The sequence below is a fragment of the Antechinus flavipes genome, chromosome 2 (assembly GCF_016432865.1).
Source record: "Antechinus flavipes isolate AdamAnt ecotype Samford, QLD, Australia chromosome 2, AdamAnt_v2, whole genome shotgun sequence".
Classification (NCBI taxonomy): Eukaryota; Metazoa; Chordata; class Mammalia; order Dasyuromorphia; family Dasyuridae; genus Antechinus; species Antechinus flavipes.
This window is the reverse complement of record NC_067399.1, coordinates 226,340,478-226,366,683: the sequence shown is the minus strand read 5'-3', so window position 1 is coordinate 226,366,683 and position 26,206 is coordinate 226,340,478. Positions and strand designations below refer to the sequence as shown.

The following is a 26,206-nucleotide window of genomic DNA, read 5'->3' as shown; positions in this document are numbered from 1 at the left end:
CTCCTTCCTTTGATCAGTTCAGATGAGAGTACATTTCAACTGTTTAGCATGTGCATGTAGATGAGATATTCTGCAAGCCTTCCCTCCCCCCCTTTATTCCTTTTAATGTCATCTTCCTCTCCCTTTCTTGAATCCTTCTTAGATCAAGGACACAGAATTACTACCAAGCCTTCTAAACAGATTCCCTCTAAAATCCCTGATGACAAAAGTCAGAGGGAGATGCATTTATCATCTCGTAACAGAATACCCTTGTTTAATCTCTTATAATTGTTCATGTTTACCTTTTTATATTTCACTTTACTCCTGCGTTTGCATTTCAAAGTTTCTATGCAACTCTGGTGTTTTTTTAAAAGGAATGATGAAAAAGCCTCTGGGTATTTTTCTCCCTATATAATAATACTGAAATTTCATTTGGTAAATTATTCGTGACTGCCTTTCTAGAATATGGTTCTTTATATTTCTTTATAGAAAAGACTGCCAAATCATAGGAACTTATGGCTCCTCAGTACTTGAATTTTTTCTTTCTGCTTGCTTATACTATTTTTTTTCTTACCTGTAAAGCTCTAGATTTTATGATGTTCCCATGAATTATTATTTTGGAGTTTAAGAGATGATCTGTTTGCTTCCAATTTCCACTTTGTCTTCAGGTTCTATGAGATCTAGGCAATTTTCTTTAATGATTTCTGGAAATATGATGCCTAGATTTTAAGTAGTCCAATAATTCTTAAATTTAATATCATCATCATGGCTAACATTTATATAAAGTTTTTATTATCTAATTTTATCCTCACAACGACCCTAGAAGTTAAATAATATTATTATACTAATTTTCTAAATAAGGAAACTGAAGCAGAGGTTAACTGATTTGTACAGTTACTGATCTAGTAAATACCTGAGATTTGAACTCAGGAATTGCTGACTCCATGTCCAGTGCTTGATTCCCTGAGTCACTGAAGTGCCTCTTTGCTGTATTCTGTGTTGGTTATTTTTGCTTTAGAATGTGATAATTTCTTCTATTTTTTCCCTCGAGTCTTTTGACTTTGTTTTGATACTTCTTGTTCCATGGAGCTTCTTTTCATGTGATTTTAAATTTTAAGAAAATTTGTTGTTTGGGCAAGATTTTGACCACTTGGTTCCATGCGCTTAAGTTTCCTCTCCATTTTTTTCCTATACTGCTTTGTTCACTTAGTAAAACATTTCTAAAACATGAACATTCTCTGCTTCATTCCCTCCAGTAAACCTAGTTAAATTTGTACCTAAGCTGTGTTTTTCTTAAAAGGCTTTGCATTATAGATATTTTGCATTGTTTTCTTCTTCTGACTTTGTGTTTTGAATATTCCTATCACAATGGCTTTTTTCTAGTGGGCTTGTTTACTTAATTTTTTTAGTTTGCTTATTCTTCCAGATCCTTGGAATTTTATGTTAGATCTGAATCTTCTAGATTCTTCTAGAAGGAATACTTGGGCTACTCCTATTGATGTTTTCTCAGAATGTTGTTATTTCAGGGTCTTAGGGACACATCAGGCTGTTCAGAAATCTTTCAAAACTCCCAAAGTTGTCTGATGCTGGGCAAAATCACTGCCCTCGGTCTGAATTCTTTTTGTTTAAGTTTTGTCCTCACCCAAACTACCATCAACATAACTGCCAAAATAATTTTCTTTGAGTGAGAAATTGACTACTCAACAAACTGCAGTGTCTCCTATTGCTAAATATAAACTCTATACCTTTGTACAGGCAAGCTTTCATGCCTATAATGCACTCTTTTTGACCCCTAAAATCCCTTTATTTTTTTCGAGATAAAGCTGAAAGCATTATATTCACATGAAACCTTTCCTAATCCCACAATTTTTAGTGTTCTCCTCTAATTATGATACACAGAAAGTGTGTGCCCACATATATAAATATATCGATGTGTATGCACATGTGTACATTTGCATACACAATTACATATAGGTTCTGTACATGCTTACAAATGTACATGCTATCTCCTCCAATAAAATGTAAGTTTCTAGTTAAAACAGGGATTGTTTTATTTCTCCCTTCATCTCCCTTCCCAGATCATTAGCATATAGTAGCAATTAGTTGTCTTTTTTTTTTGAATGATACATATGCTTTCCTATTGACCGTGGAACACTGACAAATGAATGTAATTATACTGCTGCTTCAGCAAGTGAATTAGCCCTGTGTTGTTGTTTGGCCTTAATTTCTGAAGACCAGTGACATCATAATTTTGGAATCAAGGTGTGGTGTGTTCAGCTGAGGCTAAAATTTAAGTTTGGAAGGTCCTACTACAGATCAGCAACAAGTGGTTCGTGTTCTAATGGTCCATTAGAACATTTTTAAATGGAAATGGCTCAATTTATGGAACTCACGCTTTGTTTTTCTGTGATTTTGCTTTGCTCATGGAGAAAAGCAAGCTTTCTTTGATGGATGCTACCATGCTAGACAGTTCTATGTCAGCATTTCCCGTGTCGCACTGTCAATATTAAAAGTTCTTCAGAGATATCTTATAATACTTCTTTCTGACCACCATGTGAGTACTTACTTTGTGAAAGTTCTTTGTAAAATAGTCTTTGAGGAAGTGTGCACACTTGACATTTGAAATACATGGCCAGCCCACTGGAGTAGCACTCTTGCTTGAATGTTTGGCTGTTCAGCTTTAGAAAAAACTTTAGTGCCGATACCTTATCTTGCCAGGTAATATTCAGAATTATCCTAAAGTAATTCAAGTAGAAGCTGTTTAGTTTGCTGGTATGGTGCTAACAGACTGTCCAGGGATCAGAGGTATCCAACAGTGCAGTCAGCATGGCAGTTATATAAATCTTCAGTTTGGTAGACAGACTGATAATGTTGTCTCTCTCACACTTTTTCCCCCTGGTTATCCATGTACATTCATTTTATACATCCTCACACCCACACCCCTTTTTGAATCATGTTGGGAGAGAAAAATCGGTCTGTCACACTTTCTTTAGGAGTCTCCCCAATAGCTGAATTAGCTTTGGAAGTCTTATTATCTATGTAGGTGGTCCTAGAAAGAGTACTGGCAAGTGAGTGATTTGATTCACAGAATTTCTTCATTTATCAACTTGAACAAGGTTATTTTCAGCAGTGACGGCTTGTAGAAGATCGTGACAAAATTGGGTTGCCTGAAGAAGTTCAACACTGTATGCCAGTTTCGTGATGACAAGCTTGCAGATTCTAAATGAAGGATGATGTTTCTCCTGTATTCCCACAGTTATCGATACTGTGAAGCAAGGTTGTGTGCTTGCTCCAATGCTCTTCAGCATATTTTCTGTGATGTTATCAGATGCCTTTAACAAGGATGAAAACAGCATCAACATCAGATTCTTTGCTGATGGCAAATTATTTAACCTGAAAAGGCTACAAGGCTGCAAGCCAAGGCCAAAGTAGAGGGAGAGTTAATACATGACGTTTTATTTGCAGATGATTATGCAGCTGAGGCTGAGATGCAACAGAGTATGGATCAATTCTCTATGACTTGTGATAATTTTGGCCTGACAACACCAAGAAAACAGAGGTTCTTTCAGTCAGCATCACCATCCAGTTAAGCATATACAACCACAAATGCTTCAGCCAAAATTAAAAAACAAACAAACAAACTAACAACAACAACAACAACAACAACAACAAAACTAAAAAAACTAATTCTAAAGAATGAGTGGGTCAAAGAATAAATCATAGAAGCAAGCAATAATTTGTTAATGAGAATGATAACAATGGGACAATATTCCAAAATTTGTGATGTAGCCAAAACAGAACTTAAGGGAAAATTTCTATCTCTAAATGCATATATCAATAAAAGAGAGACAGATCAATGAATTGGGCATGCAACCAAAAATAACTAGAAATGAACAAATTTTAAATCTTCAATTAAACACCAAAATGGAAATCTTGAGGGTATGATCTGGAAGAGAATCCAGCAAAGAAAAAAGCAATCAGATAAGTAGGAGGAAAACCAAGAGAAAGTAGATGCATCTATTATATTTTAAGGAACACAGCTACAAAATGTAGAAGAGACTTAGGATAATAGCAAGGATGGAAAGATCAAGTGAAACTTTTTTCAGGATAGGGACATCTGGGTATAACTATAGGCGGTAAGAAATAAGCCAGCAGGTAAGGAAACAGTGAGGATGGCAAAGGGGCAATCAGTTGGAAGAGTTGGGATGGAATAAGATCACATGAACAAGTAGGTTAGGCTTGGTAAGAAGAATAAGACTACTTCATCATGTGAGACAGAGATGAAAAGAGAAAACGTGATAGAAGGCTCCTGAGTGTTACGTAATGAAGAAAAGAAGGAGTTCACAGCAAATGGCCACAATTTCTTCTGCCAAATATGAGGCAAGATATTTTCACTCAAGAGTAGGAGGGGGGAGAGTCAAGAGAAGTTTGAGAAAGAATGAAAAGATTTGGAAGAATTGCTGTGAAGAATGTGTAGTGAATTAATAAAAGAGGTAGAAGAATTGCCTATCAACAAGGACCCAGTTGAGGTTGTGTAACATAGATCTGTAGTGGATCTATGGTCAGAACAGTTGTGTGACATATTCTTACCTTTGTTCAGCAAAATATATATAGAAGCAAAAGCTGATGAATAGTTGTAGTGATCCAAAGTTAAGACTTGGCTGGGTGTAATCTTAAGTGTTCTCTCTCTTTCTATGCCCAAATATTATTTATTTGTATAGATTAGTCAGTAGGCTAGAAATTCCTTAAGAAACAATTTCACTATTTGTCTGATTCACAAGTAGCTAATATAGGGAAATTAATAAAAGCCTGTTAAATTCAGGGGATTATAAGCCAAGTATAGGAATTCATCTATCCCAATACTGTTATTTTTAAGATCAAGAAGTTCAGGTTATAAAATATTTGGGAATCTTATCTGCCAAGGTAAAGTCAGGAACTATATGAGCAAAACTACAAAACACTTTCCACAAAAATAAAGTCAGATCTAAACAACTGGAAAAATATTAAGTGCTCCTGGATAAGTCAAGCAAATATAATAAAGATGACAAAATTCCCTAATCTATTTATTTAGTGCTATACCAGACTCTCAAGAAACTATTTTAATGACCCAGAAAAAAAAATTGATCTGAAAAAACAAAAGGTCAAAAATTTCAAGGGAACTAATGAAAAAAGAAAAAAATCAAATGAAGGTGGCCTAGCTGATCTAAAACTATATTATAAAGGAGTGGTCACCAAACCATTTGGTATTGGCTAAGAAATAGACTAGTGAAATAGGTTAGGTTGACAGGAAAAAATAGTCAATAATTATAGCAATCTAGTGTTTGACAAACCCAAAGACCCCAACTTTAGGGATAAGAATGCACTATTTGACAAAAACTGCTGGGAATACTAGAAATTAATATGGTACAAACTAGGCACTGACCTACACTACCTTACATCAAGATAAGTTCAAAATGGGTTTGTGATCTAGGCATAAAGAATGAGATTATAAATTAATTAGAAGAACATAGGATAGTTTACCTCTCAGACCTGTGGAGGAGGAACGAATTTGTGACCAAAGAAGAACTAGAGCTCATTATGCATCACAAAATAGAAAATTTTGATTATATCAAGTTAAAAAACTTTGTACAAACAAAACTGATGCAGACAAAATTAGAAGGGAAGCAATAAACTGGGAAAACATTTTTAAAGTCAATGGTTCTTAAAAAGGACTCATTTCCAAAATATATAGAGAATTGACTCTAATTTATAAGAAATCAAGCCATTCTCCAATTGATAAATGGTCAAAGGATATGAACGACAATTTTCAGATGATGATATTGAAACTAATTCGACTCATATGAAAGAGTGTTCCAAATCACTATTGATTAGAGAAATGCAAATTAAGACAACTCCGAGATACCACTACACACCAATCAGATTGGCTAAGATGACAAGAAAAGACAATGTGGAATATTGGAGAAGATGCGGGAAAACTGGGACACTGATGCATTGTTGGTGGAATTGTGAATGGATCCAATCAATCTCGAGAGCAATTTAGAACTATGCTGAAAAAGTTTATCAAACTGTGTATACCCTTTGATCCAGCAATGTTACTACTGGGCTTATATCCCAAAGAGATACTAAAGAAGGGAAATGGACCTGTATGTGCCAAAATGTTTGTGGCAGCCCTGTTTGTAGTGGCTAGAAACTGGAAATTGAATGGTAGTCCATCAATTGGCTGAGTAAATTGTAGTATGTGAATGTTATAGAATATTATTATTCTGTAAGAAAATGACCAGAAGGAGGAATACAGGAAGACTTGGAGAGACTTACGTGAACTGATGCTGAGTGAAATGAGCAGAACCAGGAGATCATTATATACTTCAACAACAATACTATATGAGAATCAATTCTGATTGAAAGTGGCCCTCCTCAACAATGAGAAGATCCAAATCAGTTTCAATTGATCAGTAATGAACATAACCAGCTACATCCAGCAAAAGAACTCTGGGAAATGAATGTGGACCACAACATAGCATTTACACTCTTTCTATTATTTTTTGCTTGCATTTTTGTTTGTCTTCCCAGGTTATTTTTACCTTCTTTCTAAATCCGATTTTTCTTGTGTAGCAAGACAATTGTGTAAATATATATACAGCTATTGTATTTAATATATACTTTAACATATTTAACATGTATGGGACTACCTGCCATCTAGGGAAGGGAGTAGAGGGAAGGAGGGGAAAAGTTGGAACAGAAGTTTTTATAAGAGTCAATGTTGAAAAATTACCCATACATCTGTTTCGTAAATAAAATGCTATAATTAAAAGAAAAAAAGAAGTTCAGGTTAAGGATTTTAGTGACTCACTCAAGCTCATATGAGTAGTGGGAGCTGGGAACTGAACTGGGACCTAATAACTGTATGTCAATGCCTCCCAAGATTGTGATACATCAAAAGCTACAGAAAGAATTCCATCACAAACCATTCCCCAATTGATAAACAGTCAAAGGATATGAACAGACAATTTTCAGGTAAAGAAATTAAAGCTAGTCATATGAAAAAAATGCTCTAAATCACTATTAATTAGAGAAATGCAAATTAAGACAACTCTGAGGTGCCACTTTACACCTCTCAGATTAGCTAAGATAACAGGGAAAGATAATAATGAATATCGGAAGGGAATTGGGAAACTTGGGACTCTAATGCATTGTTTTACTTTGTTTTATTTTTTTCTTTGCTGAGGCAATTGGCATAAAGTAACTTGCCTTGGGTCACACAGTGAGGAAATGTTAAGTGTATGAGACCAGATTTGAACCCAGGTCCTCCTGAAATTTAGGACTGGTGCTCTATTCACTGCACCACCTAGCTGCCTCTCTTATGCATTGCTGATGGAGTTGTGAACTGATAGAACCATTTTGGAGAATAATTTGGAACTATGCCAAAGGGCTATCAAAGTGTGCATACCCTCTGATCCAACAATGTCTCTACTGGGTCTGTAGACCCAAAGAGATCATAAGAGAGAATAAAGGACTCACATGTGCTAAAATGTTTATAACAACCCTTTTTGTACTGGAAACCGAGTGGAAGTTGGGGAATGGCTGAACAAGTTATAATATATGAATATAATGGAACATTATTGACAATGCAAAGAAATGACAAGTAGCCTGGAAAGACTTGTGTGAATTGATGCTGAGTAACGTGAGCAGAACCAAGTAACAGTAACAAGATTATATGATGATCAACTATGATGGTTGTGACTCTTTTCAAAATTGAAGTGATTCAGGGCAATTCCAACAGACTTGTGATGAAAAGTAGCATCCACATCCAGATAGAGAACTAAGAATACTGAATGGTTATCAAAGCATAATATTTTGATATTGTTTTGTTGTTATTGTTATTTGTTTGTTTGCTTTTTTCCCCTTTTGATCTGATTTTTTTATGTACAGTAGCGAATATGGAATTATGTTTAGAAGACTTGTACATGTTTAACCTATATTGGATTGCTTGCTTTCTTGTGGAGGAGAAGGGTAGGAGAGGGAGAAAAATTTGGAACACAATGTTTTGCAAAGGTTAATGTTGAACATTATTTTTGTATGTATTTGGAAAAATATAATACTATTTAAAAAAAAAAAAAAAGAAGAAGAATTCCATCAAGATTTTAAAGGACTATGTGGAGAGAGGCCACAGAAAAGGAAGAAAAGTTTTAAGGTCTAAGCTCACTTCACTCACCTGCCGGTCTACTTCTGGAAGTAAAAGCAAAAGTCGCTGCTGGCAGTCTCCAGGAAGGACTGAAAATGTGTGCTTATTAATTAGAGCCCTCAGATTGGTGTTAACCAGTATAGAATCAGGTGTTTCAACATCAATTTCAGCACACTTAGTCCTTTTCAGCTGCCCTGAAAAAAAAAAGTCACAAAGAATATAAACAAGAAATCTGTAAATAGAGAATTTTTATCCTGGTCCTTTCTCACTTTCTTAAGGGTCTTAAGGGACTTGGAATCTCTTACTCTGAGTAATACTCATCTGCTCCAAAAAGTCCTTTCTTCATAATTACCCTAGGAATTAGATAAGACAAATTTTATCTCTTTATTAGCTGATGAGATCCTTGAAAGATCAAGCAACTTGGCCATGCTCACAGAACTAGTGAGATGGGTAAGTAATTTAACAGGTCATCCAATTCAAAAGCCAGAATCCTTTTTTTTTTCCCTACCACACTCTTCACAATACTGTCATTTTCTAAAGAACAGTCTCAACAAGTGGACATTCTTGTATATTACAAGTTGCTGACAGAGTCTTTCATTCACATTATAAAGGCTTTATTTTTTTCCTGCTCTTATCTAGTTTTCAACATTTCAATTTCTTAACCAAGTAATTACAGGAAACCTATACTCCCCTTCCCAGTAGAAAAAAATCTTTAAAATATCTATATGCTTTCAAAATGCCCTTTAGGAAAAGTTTACAATAAGTCTTTTTTATATGTTCCATCCCCTGTGCTCTAATAAACATGCCATGTGATCACTAAAGATGAAGTAGGTAATATGCAAACAAAATATCAATATGGATTTTTGTAATTAACAGAAGGATAAATTTTATTACTTAAAATTTAGAATACAACCTATCCAGAAACAACCAAATAATAAGCATGTTTATGAGCATTCAGTAAAGATTACATTGACTGATAAAATCCATCAGGGCCTTGCAAATTAAAACAAAACAAAACAAAACAAAAATCACATTTTCTTTTTGATAGGAGCTATGGATGAGACTTAAGAAAAATGAGAATCATAAAGGATAATTATATATATATATATATGTATATATATATATATATATATATGGAGACAGAGATCTTGTTTTTTGAGGATTTTGTGATAATTTGTTAGATAAGATAATGAAATGTGATAATTTTTCTGTTGAATACATTATATTCAGTCTTTATTTAAAGTATCAGCATCAATAAAGCTTGTAATATGAAAGAACTCACTTGTATGAAGCCTATCAGATCTCGGAAATGGTTTCTTTCCCAAACCTGGCAGGGGGTTTTCAACTTTAACCGAAGAAGAGGAACTAGAATTTGAATTCTGGGGACTGCTTGATTGTCCATCTGACTGCTTTCCTTCCCACACTGCTTCAAAAAGAAAGAGACAAATAAAGACACAATGAAGAAAAAGCTAGAGGAAATCAAGGATCATATTTCAATAAATTAGTAAACAAATATTGGCTATAAGAAGACACTGGAATTTAGGTACTTTCCTTGTCTAGGGCTACTACAACAACACTGTCTACATATGCATATTGCTTGCCACATTATGGTTAAGATTCCTAAAATATCAGAATAAAGTCTGGCTAGTCCATATAACTATCCTAATGATCAGTAACAAACTGGACTTTACAAAAGAAAATCATATTTGTATACGTAGCAGGTTTTATTTTGATTGCCCAAAAGACCTGGATATACCTCCCTATAGGAAAGCAATAGCAGAATTTATTACAAAAAAAAATTTTTTTTTAACTGTTGGATGAAACAAAAATGGGACTAAATCAAAGAGGACGAGATAAAAGGGGTTTAATGACAATCAGGTCCCGAACTTAAACTCAAAAATAAATGTATATAAAACTAAAATGAGTTTGGGAAGATAGCAGCTTCCTAGGCATATTACATAGCTCATTCCAATATATTATTAAAGCATTCTATGTAACTGAACCATTCTATACAAATTCTTTTTTTTCTTTCCTCAGGATTTAACAGCTAAAAGTTTTCTCTATATAATTTCTTTCTATTTGAATTACTATAAAGATTATGGTACATGTTCTGGAAAGGCTGGGGACAGGGGAAGATGTGAGCATGGAAAGAGCGAGGAAGTATAAAATGGTAAAGGTAGTAAGGGATTTATTATATATCAGTATGATTAAGAAAATTTTGGCTCAGCATATGGAAAAATGATGCTATAATATGGAAGAAAAAGATACAAAGGCAGTCCCCTGAGGATGGAATTAAGTATATTTACCAGGTTTAGCGGGCACAGGGTCAGTGGATGTTTTGACTGTTTTCAGGAGAAGATGCTGATTAGAGGAGATGGGCATACTTGTTCGACATTGTTGCTGCTGATGTTGTTGCTGTTGCTTCTTTTGCTGCTGTTGCTTTAAAGCCTATAAAGAAAACATTACTGATCAGAAAGAAAATAATAGTTTCCAGAGATGAAATGAAAATAGAACATAAAATATAAGTATGTTTTAAAGTTAAGAAACTATAACTCATTCAGGAAAATTGTTTAGCAAGTCTATGATTATGATATAAACAAATTTATACCCCTATAGTACTCTAATTTCAATCTACCTTCAAATACAGAATCTCATTTTATTCCTGAAATACTAAGTCCTTCATCAATATGATATCTTTGGTTGGTGAAAATATGAAAAAGATGCAATATAATAAAAAGCTAGATTCAGCTAAGTTTCCTATCTCAAATTTACTTGTATGAATATAGCAAAGCTGGAAGTAAAATCTAAGAATTTGAACTTCCAATCTGCTTTGGAGAGAAAACTACTTGAACACTATTTATGAAGTATATAAGCAAACATATATAGAAAATTCTGTAGTTTGAAGATATTCAAGAAATAGCAACAAACAATTTTAGTGAATGCTTGAGATGTATTTGACCCAGTGATTTGAAAATAAACAATATTAAAGAGATTGAAGAAGAAGATGTGAAGAAATAAAATAAGATTTGGGAAGGGAATAGAAAGTTGAAAAAAGAGAAATTCTGATCTGTATTTCTGAGTCATACCTCAAAATAGAGTAATGAAGGTCTTGTAAAAATGAAAATAGTAAGGCTGGTAAAAATGAAGTAGAATAATATCTGCCTAAATAGTTATATCTATGTTTATATGTAGACACAGACAAAATATTATAAAGGAAAAATTCTTAACTTTTATATCATAGATTCCTTTGATATTCTGATGAATCCAATAGAATCTTTCTCTAAGAATTTTATTAGAAATTAGAAAATTATAAATTTAAAAATGCATAAAACAAACAAGATTCAAAAGTAAGAGAAACAAATTACGTTGAAATGCAGCCATAACACACTTTTAAAAAAGTTTAAGAAGTCCTATTACAGAGGACAGCTGTTACACAGAAGAGCAGCAGAGATATCCAGATATCCCATCTTATTTAATTTGGACTATATTCTAGCTGATCATAATCTTTTTGGATCTTGTCCTCTATCCCTAATAAGTTGACTACCATTCTAGTTTGGTAACACACAAACCATTATTAATAAATTTGACAAATGGGTCATCTATTCCTTTATCAAAGAAGTTAATAAAAAATAAATGGTACAAAGTCTAAAACCTATCCCATTAAAGATAGTTCTCTAAGTTGATATCAATACAGTAATGAATGCCCTGTGCATAAGTCTTTCCTTCAAACATCTATCACATATTTATACTATTGTTCACTCCCTTTTCCAGCTAGTCTGTAAGAATGATATAAAAATTCAGAGAAGTAGCCAAATGAGAAGACCTGATAGGTGATAGTGTAGGTAACTTAAGTTCCCTCTTTAGGCTTTAGTATCCTTTTCTGCAAAATGTGAAGATTAGACTAATTAACCTCTGATATTCTTTTCATTGCTAAATATTTTCTTCTCAAATTTCTTATGAGTTTTCACAGGAGACAAAATCCTAGAAAGAAGCTACTAAGTAAAAACTAAGGGCTTAGATGTCTATAAACAAATTATTTACAAAATTAAGATGAATAAAAAACCTTAAAGAAAGTAGCAAATCTGACTTCAAAGACATCATTATAATTTGGTATGGTAAAGTACATGATTTTAATACAACAATGTGAGTATATAGACTTTATCAACAGGAAAAGAATAAGTTGAAAGATGACTTTGGGAGAAATGTATTAATGAAGAAAGTAGAAATTGTATTTTAAGAAGATATGCTGATGTGAAAAAATCCAGTAAATCAGAGTGAGATAAAGCATGGTACAGAGAGAGCATCTGGATTAAGATAAATGGAAACAGAGAGAGTTGAAGTATAGCAGATAGCAAATTGGCCTGAAAGTCAAGAAGAGTTGAATTCAAGCAGCATCAATGTCACATAAAGGTAGTGTGGCCATAAGTTACAATCTCTCAAGCATCCAGGCAAGCCTGTCATGTCCTAGAGAAAGTAAGATGAATATGGTCTGTTGTGTACCTTTCATTTTGGGATGCTCAGGGAGAGAATAGTTAGAATCCTCTGGACTTATCTTCTATAGAAAACGAGGTACAGGAGGAATGGAAAATAATTAAGAATGAAATTATAAAGACAAACAATTTTGCTTAAACAAGAATTACTGGACTGTGAGCTCACTGAGGGCAGAGATTGCTGCTTTTATCTGAATCCTCACCGCTGAGCACAGTGAACAGGTACAGAAGTGCTTAATAAGTGCTTTTTGACTGACTGAAAAGCCATCAACTTAAATTTCTACATACACACAGAGACACAGAAAAAGGGAGAGAAGGAAAGAGGGAGTGGGAGAGAAAGAGTCTCCTAAAAGCATTTCGACAGCTATACCATAGAATTACATGAAGAAGAAATAAATACTAAGAACATCAAAAAGATTGTTTATTTGAGGGGCAAAAGAGCGAGGTTAGATCTGTTGGTGAAAAGAGGTAGCTCAAAGAAGCAATACAACAACTGTTCAGCATGGACGGAACAATGAAAATGGAAATTATCCTAGCTTTTATTTTGTTTCTGTTGGGCTTTTTGTGCTAAGGAGAATTATCCATGACATGGAAAGGACAGAAAAAAAACCTAACTAAAACTGACTGAAACTCCTAAATAGGGAAACTGCAAGAAAGATTAGTTGACCTTGAATTCAAGTGAAGCAAAGCTCTGCTCCAGATATTGAAAATACTGGCAGATGGGATTTCTGAGTCATTATCAACAAGAGCCTGGCACATAGCAGAAAGGTCACAGAAGAAAGTCAGATGATATTAATTTAAGTTATAACTCTATCCCAAAGAATGAACCTTTTGGGCTTCATTTCTTTCATTTATAAGATGAGGGAGTTGGACTAGATATCTATTGCCTCTTCCAGTTTCAACAACTTGTGAATCTTTAAAAAAAAAAATTGTGGAGAGTCAGACAGAGGGAGAGGATCCATATGAACAATAAAAATTAAAGCAGCATTTTTGGTTGCAGCAAAAAAAAAGGAAACAAAGTAGGGGATATTTGAACAGATTATTGTACATGAATGCAATAGAACATTATTATGTAAAATAATGAATAATAAATAAATAATAAAATTCATTCAGAGTAACCATGGGAGGGCTTCTATGAAGTGATGCAAAGAGAGGTGAAAAGAAGCAGGAGAAGAGATCGATTTATATGATTACAATATTATGAAGAATAATTAAAGAATTCTGATCAAACAATGACCAATTATGACTTCAGGAAACTAATGACAAAACATGCTTTTGACCTCTTGGCAAAAATAAGCTATAGATGCAGCATGAAATAAATATTTTCAGACACAGTTGCTGTGTGGATGCTTTAACTATTCTCTCTCTCTTTCCCTCTCTCCCTACCCCACCCTTCTCTTTCCTTTCTCTTCTTCCCCTCATTCCCTACCTTCCTTTCTCTCTTTTTCTTTGTAAATACTTTTTTTTTTCCTCCAAAGGAGGGTTATTATTTTCTGGGCCTGGATGGGGGAAAGATAGGAGAGAGACAAAGAGCTGGTGATACCAGAAAAGGCAAAGAAAAGAGAATCAACAACATATTTAACAAGTACTGGACTACCTACCAGTTAGAGGAGGTGGGGAGGGAAAGGAAAGGAAAATTTGCAACAAAAGGTTATGCAAGAGTTAATGATGGAAAAATTAACCATGCATAGGCTTTGTAAATAAAAGGCTTTAATAAAAAATAAAAGAAAAAAGAAAAGAGAATCAATAAAACATTTAAGCACAAGTAGAAGAGCATAAGGAAATACAGAAGGGGATTCAGAAAAGATGATAAATGTTGGTACTACTATATTAAAAAAACAACAAACTATATATAATAATAGGGCTACACAGTTTCATATGCCTCTTTTTTTTTCTTTTTAAAGTCTTTTTCTAGATAATGATGAATGTGGGAGGGGATGTGGGAAAATTGGGATACTAATACATTGTTGATAGAACTGTGAGGGGGTCCAACCATTCTGGAGAGCAATTTGCAACTATGCTCAAAAAGTTATCAAACTGTGCATACCTTTTGACCCAGCAGTATTTCTACTGGGCTTATATCCCAAAGAGATCTTAAAGGAGGGAAAGGGACCCATGTGTGCACAAATGTTTGTGGCAGCCATTTTTGTAGTGGCAAGAAAATGGAAACTGAGTGGATGCCCATCTATTAGAGAACGGTTGAATGAATTGTGGTATATGAATGTTATGGAATGTTATTGTTCTGTAAGAAAGGACCAGCAGAATGATTTCAGAGTCCTGGAGAGACTTACATAAACTGATGCTAAGTAAAATGATCAGAACCAGGAGACCATTATACATGGCAATGACAAGGTTATACGATGATCAATTCTGTTGTACGTGACTCTCCTCAACAATGAGATGATTCAAACCAGTTCCAATTATTCAGTGATGAAAAAAGCCATCTACACCCAGAAAGAAGATCATGGGAACCAAACATGATTCACAACATAGCATTTTTTATTCTTCTCATTGTTGCTTGCTTGCATTTTATTCTGCTGTTGCTCCTTTTTTTAAAAAATTATTATTACTGGTTTGATTGATTTTTCTTGTGCAGCACAATAATTATATAAATATGTATGCATATATTGGATTTAATATATATTGAACTCCTTGCCATCTAGGGAAGGACATGGGGGAAGGGAGGGAGAATTGGAACACAAAGTCTTTGCAAGGGCTAATATTAAAGAATTGTCCATGCATATGTCTTGAAAAATAAGAAGCTTTACTTGATAAAATCCAACATCCATTCCTATTAAAAACTCTTGAGAGTATAGGAATAAATGGACTTTTCCTTAAAATAATCAGTAGCATCTATTTAAAACCAGCAGTAAGCATCATATGTAATCGGGACAAACTGCAACACCATTCCCAATAAGATCAGGAGTGAAACAAGGTTGCCCACTATCACCGTTACTATTTAATAATGTATTAGAAATGCTAGCTTTGGCAATAAGAGTTGAGAAAGAGATTAAAGGGGGGTGGAGGGAAGGAGGGGAAAAATCAGAGCAGAAGTGAGTGCAAGGGATAATGCTGTGAAAAATTGCCCTGGCATGGGTTCTGTCAATAAAAAGTTATTTTAAAAAATTAAGAAAGAAAGAAAAAAAAAAGAAAAAAAAAAGTCTCTTATTCTGTTCTTTCTATATGGAAATAAGTATGTCAATATCAATTCCATAGTAGAAAAAATAAGGAGAAAAATGGCATAAAATAGGAGAAATACAGTATTTGTACTCCCCTTCCACCAAAAATTAAGAGAGCTAATACTAAAATTCACAAGCTAAGTAAGGTAAATTCAATTTCTAGGAAAATGTCAAAACATATTATCATCAAGATGGTTAAATTAACAACTAGAAAAGGAAAGAGCAATAACAAGAGGTGGCTAATGTCAGCCTGATTTCATTACCTTTTGGTGAGGAGAACTGGAAGGATAAAATAAGTTTTACCCAGATTTTATTTTATTGATGATTTCTAGTTTTAATCTCAACTTCATTTCCTGAAATTCTTGATACATTCATCTTGGCTACCTCCCGAGTTCAGAGAAAGAGCTCTGGCTCTGCAGTCTGAGGAACTAGATTCAAATCTTTCTTTTAATATATATCCCAAAATATATAATCCTAGACAGGTCACTTAATCTTTCAAGGCCTCAGTTTCCTCATCTGTAAAATGACAGGGTCAGACTAATAGTTTCTGTGGGTTTTTCTAGCTTTAAATACATGTTCCTCCAAACAACCAAAACAGGTTAGCCAAACTAGTTAATACAGTTTTAATATATTTAATGTATCTGACAAAGTATGCAAAATTATACATAGTCCCTGACTTCTCCACCAATCTTTCATCATTATTTTCTCTAAAACCAAGATTAGTTATTCTATTTAATTTCAGTTTTACTGCTTTTTTGGGGGGTGTCTTTGTTTTTGTATAGTGTATACATATAATGCTTTTGGTTTTGCTTTTTTCATTCAACTCCAGTGAATACAAATCTTCCTCAAGTATATCTATATTTCTGCCTTTCTTAGAGCATAAGAACTAATTTTACTATCATAAAAAATACTGCTATGAATATTTTGATATGTATGGAATCTCTCGCCTGCAACTTCTTTAACACATAAACCTAGTGTTGGGATTGCCAGATTAAAGAGTATGAAATGTTTAGTGATGGTTCTTATCTAACTTTAGTTGTTTTAGAGAATGGATACAATTCAGTCTTACCAGGATTACATCAGAGCACTTGTTTTCCCAAAGCCAAGGCCTTTAATAATATTTCTGTCTTTCATGATCTATCTGAGGGTATTAGGTAAAATCTCAGAGTTGCTTTAGCTTGCATTTCTCTTCTTAGTTATCTAGAGCAGTTGTTCATATGATTACTAGGCTCCCCGCAATACAGTTCTTTAATTACTTGAAGGGGTCAAATAATTCTATGTCAATGAAAGGGATGCTCATTGCGTTGGACCTGAAGACTTCTGAAGTCTCTTTTTACAAGAGTATTGATGGTAGTTGGTTGACTTGCTTCACCCTGGTCTGGAGCTTATGGTTGCTCCAAAGCATTTGTTTTCTTTTCCTGTATTCTCAGTCTCCAGAATTCTTTATGTACTATATTGAAAAAAAAAAAAAAACCCAAAGGCAAAAACTAAAAGGTCTCCATAAACTCTCATAATTGCTGCCTTAAGAACGCCTGTCTTTACGAGTATAGCTGTTCAAATAAAATAGCAAAGTCTTACCTCCATTTAGTCAAAAAGGGAAGATAAAGACTAAACTCTGACTTTTCTAAGCTGTCAAACTTAAGTTTTATTCCCCAGAGTGCTTTAAAACTGAAGACACATGAAATAGGCTAGCTCAAGCTTCCAAATTCTCATTCCAGAAGAGGCTTCTGATCTCACATCAAACCTACCCTTGGTTGTTTCTCCTGTCAGAGGATATAAGAGCCAGAGAACCTGATCTCCCTGTTCTTAGTTACCTGCTGAAAAAAGTACGCCTGAAAGTCAGGTTCAAATCTGATTTAGATTTACCTAGAAAAGAATACTCTGGAATAAGATAAGGATGAGACAGGGAAATGAAATGAACCATGGAGAGTAGAAGTTGCTCTATGAAAGAGACCATCTTGTTTCATCTTTGTATCTACTAATACATTGCACAAAATAGACATTCAAATATTTGCATCAAAATAGTCTTACCACTTGTCCACCTCTGCTTTTCTCATTTCTTTTTTAACAGGCTAAAAAATATTCTAAGGTTCTAAGAGTGACAAGAGCCTTGCTGCTCACTGATTGACACACACCAGCCATGGCAAGTAAACCAAATCAATGCCACTGTATTCCCCTATGGTCATTTAGAAATAGCCTAAGCATAGTTAAAATAGTTTCAAAGTTCTCTTTAACAAAAATACCAATCAACTATTTGTTTCCTGTGAATTAAAAAATTCCAAATCCACAAGTTATCTGCATTGCAATTCTTGTAGAGATTTATTAAGATGGGAAAAGTTAAACTTGAAAGAAAAATCTCTCTACTACAAAAAACCATTGAGATAGGAAAAAACATTGAAAGTACTAACAGTTCCATTCAGATTTCCATTCTAAAAGAAATGGTCAAAGCATCAGACAAAATTTTATCTAAAACTTTGCATTATGAGTATGTACCTTACAAATTATCTTGTCTTATAATTTTTCCTCAATTTCATAATTCAGCACAGAAGACATGTCAATGACAATGACTACAGACTAAAATGGAGAAGTTTTGATATGTAAAAATATCGTAAATTTTCTGAAGTTCTTCAAAGCCTTCATAAATCTTACAAAGATAAATAGGGTTTTTGTTTTTTGTTTTAAAAACTAAACTAAACTATAATAATCAAAAGAGGCTCTGAGGCAAGTAGAAAGGCAACTATATTTTATCCTTACAGAAATCATTCCAAGGACCTATGATGTATAGTTATTAATTTGTTTAGAGATTACACAGTATTTATCCACTTACATTTCAATAATTCTTCATCTTTATTTGAATGTGCTTTCATTTTAATACTTTTGGAAGTCATTTGAAAATTTCCAAATACATTCTCCCTACCCCACAATCCTTGTGAGTGAAGTTTCCAATAATCATTTCCCAGGATGAATGAAAACAGATACATGATGTTCAATGTGGATCTACACTTCTCATGAGCACACACTAGCCTAATTACCTGTTTCAGTGCCTTCTTGCTGTGCTTCTGGGATGGAGAGATGACTTTACCAGCTGAGATGGAGGGAGATGGGCAGCTTGACTGGGGGGAAGATGGCTGTGACAGTCTAGACGATACTACGGAAAAAATAAAGAAAAATGAAAACCAAAAATAATGCTATCAAGGGAGATACCACGTCCCAATTTCCACAGATCAATATGAGGCATCATGCCTTCGTATTCCATGGGTACAAAATCGGGCCCATGTGTTTTCCCTTGGGGAAGCTCTAAAACAAGCAAGCAGTCCTTTCTAGGAAATGATTTAAATATGTTGATTCGCACATCGAAAACATTAAATATTGGATTTTAATACATTCTTTAATTTGCATTTTTAAATTTTAAAAATTTACTAAAATTCTAAAAACTAGTATCACCATATTAACCACAACATATTAAGTCTAGAATTTTTGGTGTTGTGATCAAGAGTTATGGCAGTCTAAAAATAAAATAAAAATGAATTTTTAAGAAGAACAATGGCAATTCATAGAATTAGAAAGAGTAGTGCGCTGGGAGATCTGGTTCTGCCACTAACTAGCTGTAACCTTGGTTATGTCACTTAACTATTTTGTAGATAATTTTCTTTATTATAAAAGAGCTAGAAAAGAATTATCTTTAATGTTTCTTTCATCTTTAAAATTCAATGAGACTAGGATATTTTCATTAAGAGTATGTATTTGAATATATTTTTTTCCACTTCTTGATCATTTAAAATTGTAGTAGTAACCAATCAAATCACAAAACTGGACCCCCAAACTGATGAATAGGTAGTTTAATGAGAAAAATGAAGGATGAGACACAGTGGTAATCAGTCTCCTATTACAAGTGAATTTCTAACCATCTTGAGCTTTTTTGAGTCTAGATCCCATAAATTATTTCTGGATGGTGAAAGCTTGTGCCTATGCAATTCTAGAATATTAGTGGGCATAACAGTTTAATTTAGTTGTGAATCATCACTGATATGGGCATCAAAGTAAAGTTAAATTGAGAAGTTTTGGTAATGGGATGAAAAAACAAAAAAAGTACTTTCTAAAAAAACTAGACATTGTTAATCTATTTCCTAATTCTGAACACTTTTATTGAATAAGGCTGCTTGAAGGCACCCCCTATTCCTACATCTCCTTTTCTATATTTCAATGAAAAAATGAGAAAAGGAGACAAAAGGAGATAATAATGAATATAGGGAGGAAAAAAGTAGAGCAGAAGGTTAGGGATTAAAAACTAACCTTTCTTACCTTCCTCAACCCCAAATACTACTCTGACCATGGCTATAAAACATTTAAAGATAGAAAGTTCTCTACTGGAGTAAAGACTTAGATGAGGAATGGTAAAGTATTACATTGATAAGAATGGGAAAGAAAATTATCCTTTCCAGCAACTGAATGCATCAAGTTAGACATTCATATTACTAAGCATAAGTAATTAAGCTCTGTATATTCTGAGACTATTTATCTTTCTAGCAAAAATCATCCTTCCAACGAGACTACCAGAGACCATGCTTCTGAAAAGCTACTCAGTTCTGCACTACTTAGGACCACACTGCCTCAGCTTTCCCTAGTCATTTTCTGTACTGTTGCTTTTCTAGCTTCCAAATTTGACCACAAGAGGCTCCATATCCAGGAGAAAATAGGCTATTTGACTGCACCGAAACCTTGTCTTCATCTTTAGACTATTTTCCACCTTTCTGCCTCCAATTCATTAACTCTTCTTTCTTTCCAAGTCCAATTTTTACCTCTTGCTCAACTATGAGTAATCAAATAAACACTAACACTGTGTATATATGAACGTAAATATGTATATAAATTCTCTAACATTAGTATATAATCCTTTCTAGATTTTTTTTTGGTGGAATCTCTTTTTTTATTCTTATCAGTGAGCACAATGCCTGGCATTTAATAAATGCCTTTCCTTTATTCATTAGATGAAAAAAATCAGTGTGCGCATGTGTATATTAGTTTTACTAACATCTGACGTTGTTGCTGCTGTTGTTGTTTGTCCTTCATTCTCGAAGAGGACCATGACATCGGGAAGGTGATGTCATAACATACAAGTGAATTAGACATCTGAAGTTAGTGAAAGGAGAAAGAGGTCAGTCAGTTCTTCAAGGTAAAGGACTGTACTTTTATCCCCAAAGTACCCAAACTTTTTAAATGTTTCAGTGCTGAATGCAATGATCTTATATAGTAGGAACTTCAGGCATGTTCTGTTAAATTAAGTATCCAAAGGAAAAAAAAGACTTCCTTTAAATCTCCAGAAGTCCTTCATGCTTTGTAACAGCAAACATTACACTATATCAACACAGTGGGTACATGCTCAGCCAGTGTAGATTGTAGCACTTCCACAATTTATCAAGTGGCATTTATGAACTATTTTAGCCAAGAAACTCATAACTTGATGGTCAAACATCTGGTAATGAATGAACCTCTCCTGGAAAAACAGTCACATAATACTTTGAGTTCATAATCACCATCCTTTTTACCTTTCTACCTTTGTAGTGCCTGTGGTCTTTTGAAGTCCCAGAGCTGCTAACAGGTCACAAAAGGAAGCCGTATGATCAAAAGTAAAACTGCCACAATTACAAAAATTCCACCAGTAATGGGCGTATTTAAACTCTTCCATCCTACCCTTTCCTTTTTGGTAAATGTCCAAACTTTCAAAGTAATGGATTTGAATATACTAAATTAATTAAAAGACAGAGTAAACTGTCAAAATCAAGATCTACACGTGGTATGATATACAAATGTTTCAACATCAATGGGTGACAGGGAGAATAGTGGGATCTACAGTGTAAAGGGGACCACTTCCAGAGGTATCAAGACTTATTCTTTTTACTCTGGATTATCAATGTGAATTGCAGCCCCTGAGCAGCATTTTCAGAAAATCCTTTATTGGGGGAAAAAAGTGATTTTGCTCAACACAAATACATAACGAGATGAAATAAAGTAAACTAAATGAAGTAAAAATGAGTAAAATAAAGAAAATTAAAATAAATTCAATGTAACACTCCATATAACTAAAAGCAGTTTCCATTAATTCTTAAGATACTTTCCTTGAAAAAAGGAAATCACAACATTAATGATTTAACTAAAATGATAATAGGAATGAGATTTCTCAATTTTCACTATTTAAAAAAAAACAAAACACCTAAACATTTGACCTATAGTTTATTAAAAAGGCTATCTTCGAGGTATCTCAAAGTTGACATTCAAAAAAGAACTTCTTCCTTCTGTTCCCCAAATCAACCTCTTCCCAAACTGTCCTATTTTTTATCAAGATTACCACCATACATCCCATGATCACAAGCTCAGATATATCTTCAATCTTTACCCAGTCCCAATACAAAGTCAGTCAAATCTTTTCAATTCTATTTTCATTACATTTTCACATGCTCCCTTCTCTGCACTCACCTAGATATTAACCCATTTGGGTTCTCATCATCTCTCAATTCTAACTTGTTCTCCTGCTTCTAGCCTCATCCATCAATAATCCACATAGCACCCAGCAGCCAAACCACTATATTCTTACAGCACAGGTCAAGCATTCACCTGCTCAAGAAGTTCAGTACTTATAAAATACACACCTATGTTTGGCATATAAAGCACTTCACAATCTGTCTCCATATCTAATCTTCCCTAAAGTGTACATCTCCTTTAAATGTACCATACTCTATAGGAATTTATAAGAACCACCTGCAGAGAACATTATAAGGTTATCCTAACCCATCTACTAGCTTCTATTTTGTCCAGCTTCTCTTGATCATTTACAATCCTAGGCAGATTTATCTTTCTATAAATTTATTTATAAATAATAAATATATTATTATATTATAAAATTTATTTATATACAATACATGAAAATAAACTTATTTATATTTAAACATATTTTATATATTCATAAACCATGCAAAAACTTAATATAAATAAATAAATAAATGAATAGAGATGAATTTTGAGAGTAGTCTATTTAATATCCTTCAATGGCTTCCTACCAAATGATTTTCAAACATTAGGTTGGCACTCAAAGCTTTCCACATGTGAGTGCCATCCTACCTTTTAATATTACCATGTGCTTTTCCTAGCTATCTCTAATATATTATATATTACATAGAAACTTGACTATCTAGTAAATTCAATTAATCCCTACTCTCCCATTTATTTCCATGCCTTTACTTATGATATATCATATGCCTACAAATCTCTTGTTCTCTCACTAGGATCTACTAAAGGTGGGGAATTATTTTATTTAAACTTTATCTTGCCAGTGTCTAGGATAGTCACAGGTTTGAGTGTGTCCAGTATGCTGTCACCTATAAGGAAAAATAAGGAAACTGAGACCCTTAAGGGTAGGTACTGTTATACTGTTATCTTTTGTCTTTATATCCAAAGCACAGGAACTGGCTATAAATATATATAAATATGACTGGCTGATTGTCCAAAGTCAAAGAAAGCAGAACAAGGATTTTTTTCATTGTATTTAACTGCCTTTTTTTCCTGCCTAGTCATGTGTCTAGCAAACTTTTAATGGAATGTCATATCCTTCTATCCATGAGATTAGAAACTTCATCTCATTTAATTTTTGTATTATCTCCAATATCTAGCACAATGTTCTCCATATAACAAAGCTTTAATAAAATTTTAATTAAATGAAATAAACTGAAAAGGAGAAATGGATGTATGCTTACTTGATGAAGAGACAAGAGTTACTCTCTAGATGGCTTCAATTTTATAAGCAAAAAAGTAAAGTCCTTATCAAAGAAGTCAGTAGGAAAAGGAAAAGTCTAAGGCTGAGGGTTTGAGGAATGTGGAACAGCTACTGTTGTTAATAAATTGAACTAACCAGGAATGAATTAAAAAAACACTGCTGAGCAGCAATGAAAGTTCAGCTAAAGTTAAGAGGGCATGAATTAGTTTGCCTTACAAACCAGATTTATAAAATTATAGAAATATAAGACAGTTGTAGCACCATTTGGAGATTCTAAAATAACATTAGATAATAGATCTAGAGAAATAGAAATCCAATTTATAACTAGAGGAGAATGTTTCAAGTTGAGAACCAAATAGAAAGCAATCAGATATAAAATCCAGGTCTTGAATCAAAATACAAAATTTTATTCCTATGCTACACTAATGAAGATCCCTTTCAATTCTATCCACTAATAAAGATCCCTTTCAATTTTATCATATGATTTTGTGTTTTTATGACCTTTAGTACAAGATGACAGGAAGAACAGTATAAAGCATGAATCAACCACCTGTTCCTAGAACTTTTTAGCCTACATATTACAAGGTAATTTATCCTCTCCATTCCATTCCATGCTATCCTTCTTATTGACTTCAATATCAAGAATGATAATTCTTTAACGTCATAGTTCCTCTCCTTCCTTGATTCTGCTGATCTATATTTATAACAAACCAACATGACCATAATTTGGACTTCATCATTATAAGGCAATGTTTATCCTCCAAGTTCTGGAATTTTGGAATGCTCTTACCTGAACACATTCTCTTTACCCATTATATTTCCTACTTGCCAAAATCAACACGATGTGTTATGTTACAGAAACAAAAGCTATTAAGTTTGGAAAAGGAAAGGGGTGGAGAGAAAGGGTACATGCCGATGTTAAATGTTAAGAGGTTATAGAGAAAAAGAAAACTTCTAAGGAGATGACTTGGGGAGATGGCTACATTTACTCATAACATATACAGAAGAATAAAATTTTAGAGAGTTAAGAGGTGGTACTATCTGATCCAAGATCTCATTTAAGAGATGAAGGAAGAATCAGAGTGTTCCTCTACTACTAGCATTTTTTCTGCACCACCAAACAAGGAAAGTATGGAGAGAGAAGGACCAGTGGAGCTAGAGAAGAAGAGGAGGGAACATAAATATCAAGACAAGATCAACTTTAAGATTCTAGCTCTACCACTCACTAGCAGCATAATTTCACCTCTGTGTCTTGGTTTCTTCATCTATAAAATGAGAGGGATTAGATAATTTATTTCACTTCAGAATAGAACCATTAACTTGTCATGATTTGTGACTATTCTAAAACAGAACCTATCATGATGCCCAAAGATAAATTAAAAGAGTTTACTTTAGACAAACAAATATAAAAAACAATGAATTCACAAGCAGAAATAAAAATAAATTCCCTGAATTATTAATGAGAACTGAATGCATCTTTGCCATTGGATTATTATTATTATTTCTTTTTATTCTAACACTCACAGACTAGTATCAGGTGCTTCCTGGTGCTGTTACATTGAAATACAGGTATAATGACATAACTACCTCAATAATCGATTATTTCAAGGATAGCATTTTCCCCATAAAAATGCCTAACCATATTATTAAAACAGAACTTAAAAGAAATTGTAGTTAATTTCAATCAAATTATACATTTGTATAAATTGTAAAATTTGCTGTTATGCAAACAATACCTTGTAACTGTGTCTTACTTGGATTAAAATACAATATATATTAATATATACATATACAAATATACAAAATATGCACTGATATAAAAAATAGGCTTCCAATGAAGCACAATAATAATGCCTTTTGATAAAAAATAATTAATGAAACTAACAACGACAAGTTGTGTAAGCTCTCAGATCTCCTAGAAAGCTCTTTCAACTCAAGCTGCAGAATGGCTAGTCTAAACTGATGGAAGAAATTTTTATGTTAATCCTAAGCCTGCCTGATATAACTTATTAAATTTGTTTCCCTTTCCCTGAGCAGAAAACTCATATGAGAGGAATGGGAGGGAGAAGAATGAAGGAGAAGGATAGAGAAAAGAGAAAAGAGAAAAGAAAGGAAGAAAAGAGAATGACATCTGTATTTTTAGGAGTATCTTTTGGCTTTTCAGCAGCATGAGAAAATATAGTATTTCAGTGTCAGCATGTACTTTGAATTCTGTTCATAATTTATTATTTTTGATGAGTATTAGATTTCATTTTAATGGGCACACTGTTTAGTGAGGAAATATCACCACCTTGAGGATGTCTGGGTTATTGCTGCTTCTGACCATTAAATTATGGAGAAAAAGAAAGCTTATAAGGATTTAACTAAGGAGGTCATTACATTTACTCATAACATATACAGCAGCATAAAACTTTAGGGAGGTAAGAAATGATATTATCTGGTCCGAGATCTCATTTGAGAGATGAAGAATCTGAGAGTTTTCCTCTACCACTAAGTTTAGTTTCAATAACTACAAGCATAATAAAAAAGGGACAAGCTTCCAAGAAGCAGATGCCAAGGACTAGAAAAAGATCACTGTTAATTTTTTTTAAATATAAGTTTATTGACA

General features: G+C 33.6%; 1 protein-coding gene across 3 annotated transcripts in view; it reads right to left on the bottom strand.

Annotated features, from left to right (window-relative positions):
• Positions 1 to 26,206, bottom strand: part of ASXL2 (ASXL transcriptional regulator 2) — a 145,379-nt gene that overhangs the window by 16,924 nt on the left and 102,249 nt on the right. For 2 of the 3 annotated variants that reach the window (XM_051976344.1, XM_051976343.1), the window contains 4 exons: positions 18,863 to 18,978; positions 10,468 to 10,609; positions 9,444 to 9,587; positions 8,192 to 8,355 (listed from right to left, as the gene is read on the bottom strand). In XM_051976344.1, coding sequence (XP_051832304.1) covers positions 8,192 to 8,355; positions 9,444 to 9,587; positions 10,468 to 10,609; positions 18,863 to 18,978 — 566 coding nt within the window. The remainder of the gene's footprint in view (positions 1 to 8,191; positions 8,356 to 9,443; positions 9,588 to 10,467; positions 10,610 to 18,862; positions 18,979 to 26,206) is intronic. The other variant, XM_051976342.1, reaches the window with a different exon arrangement.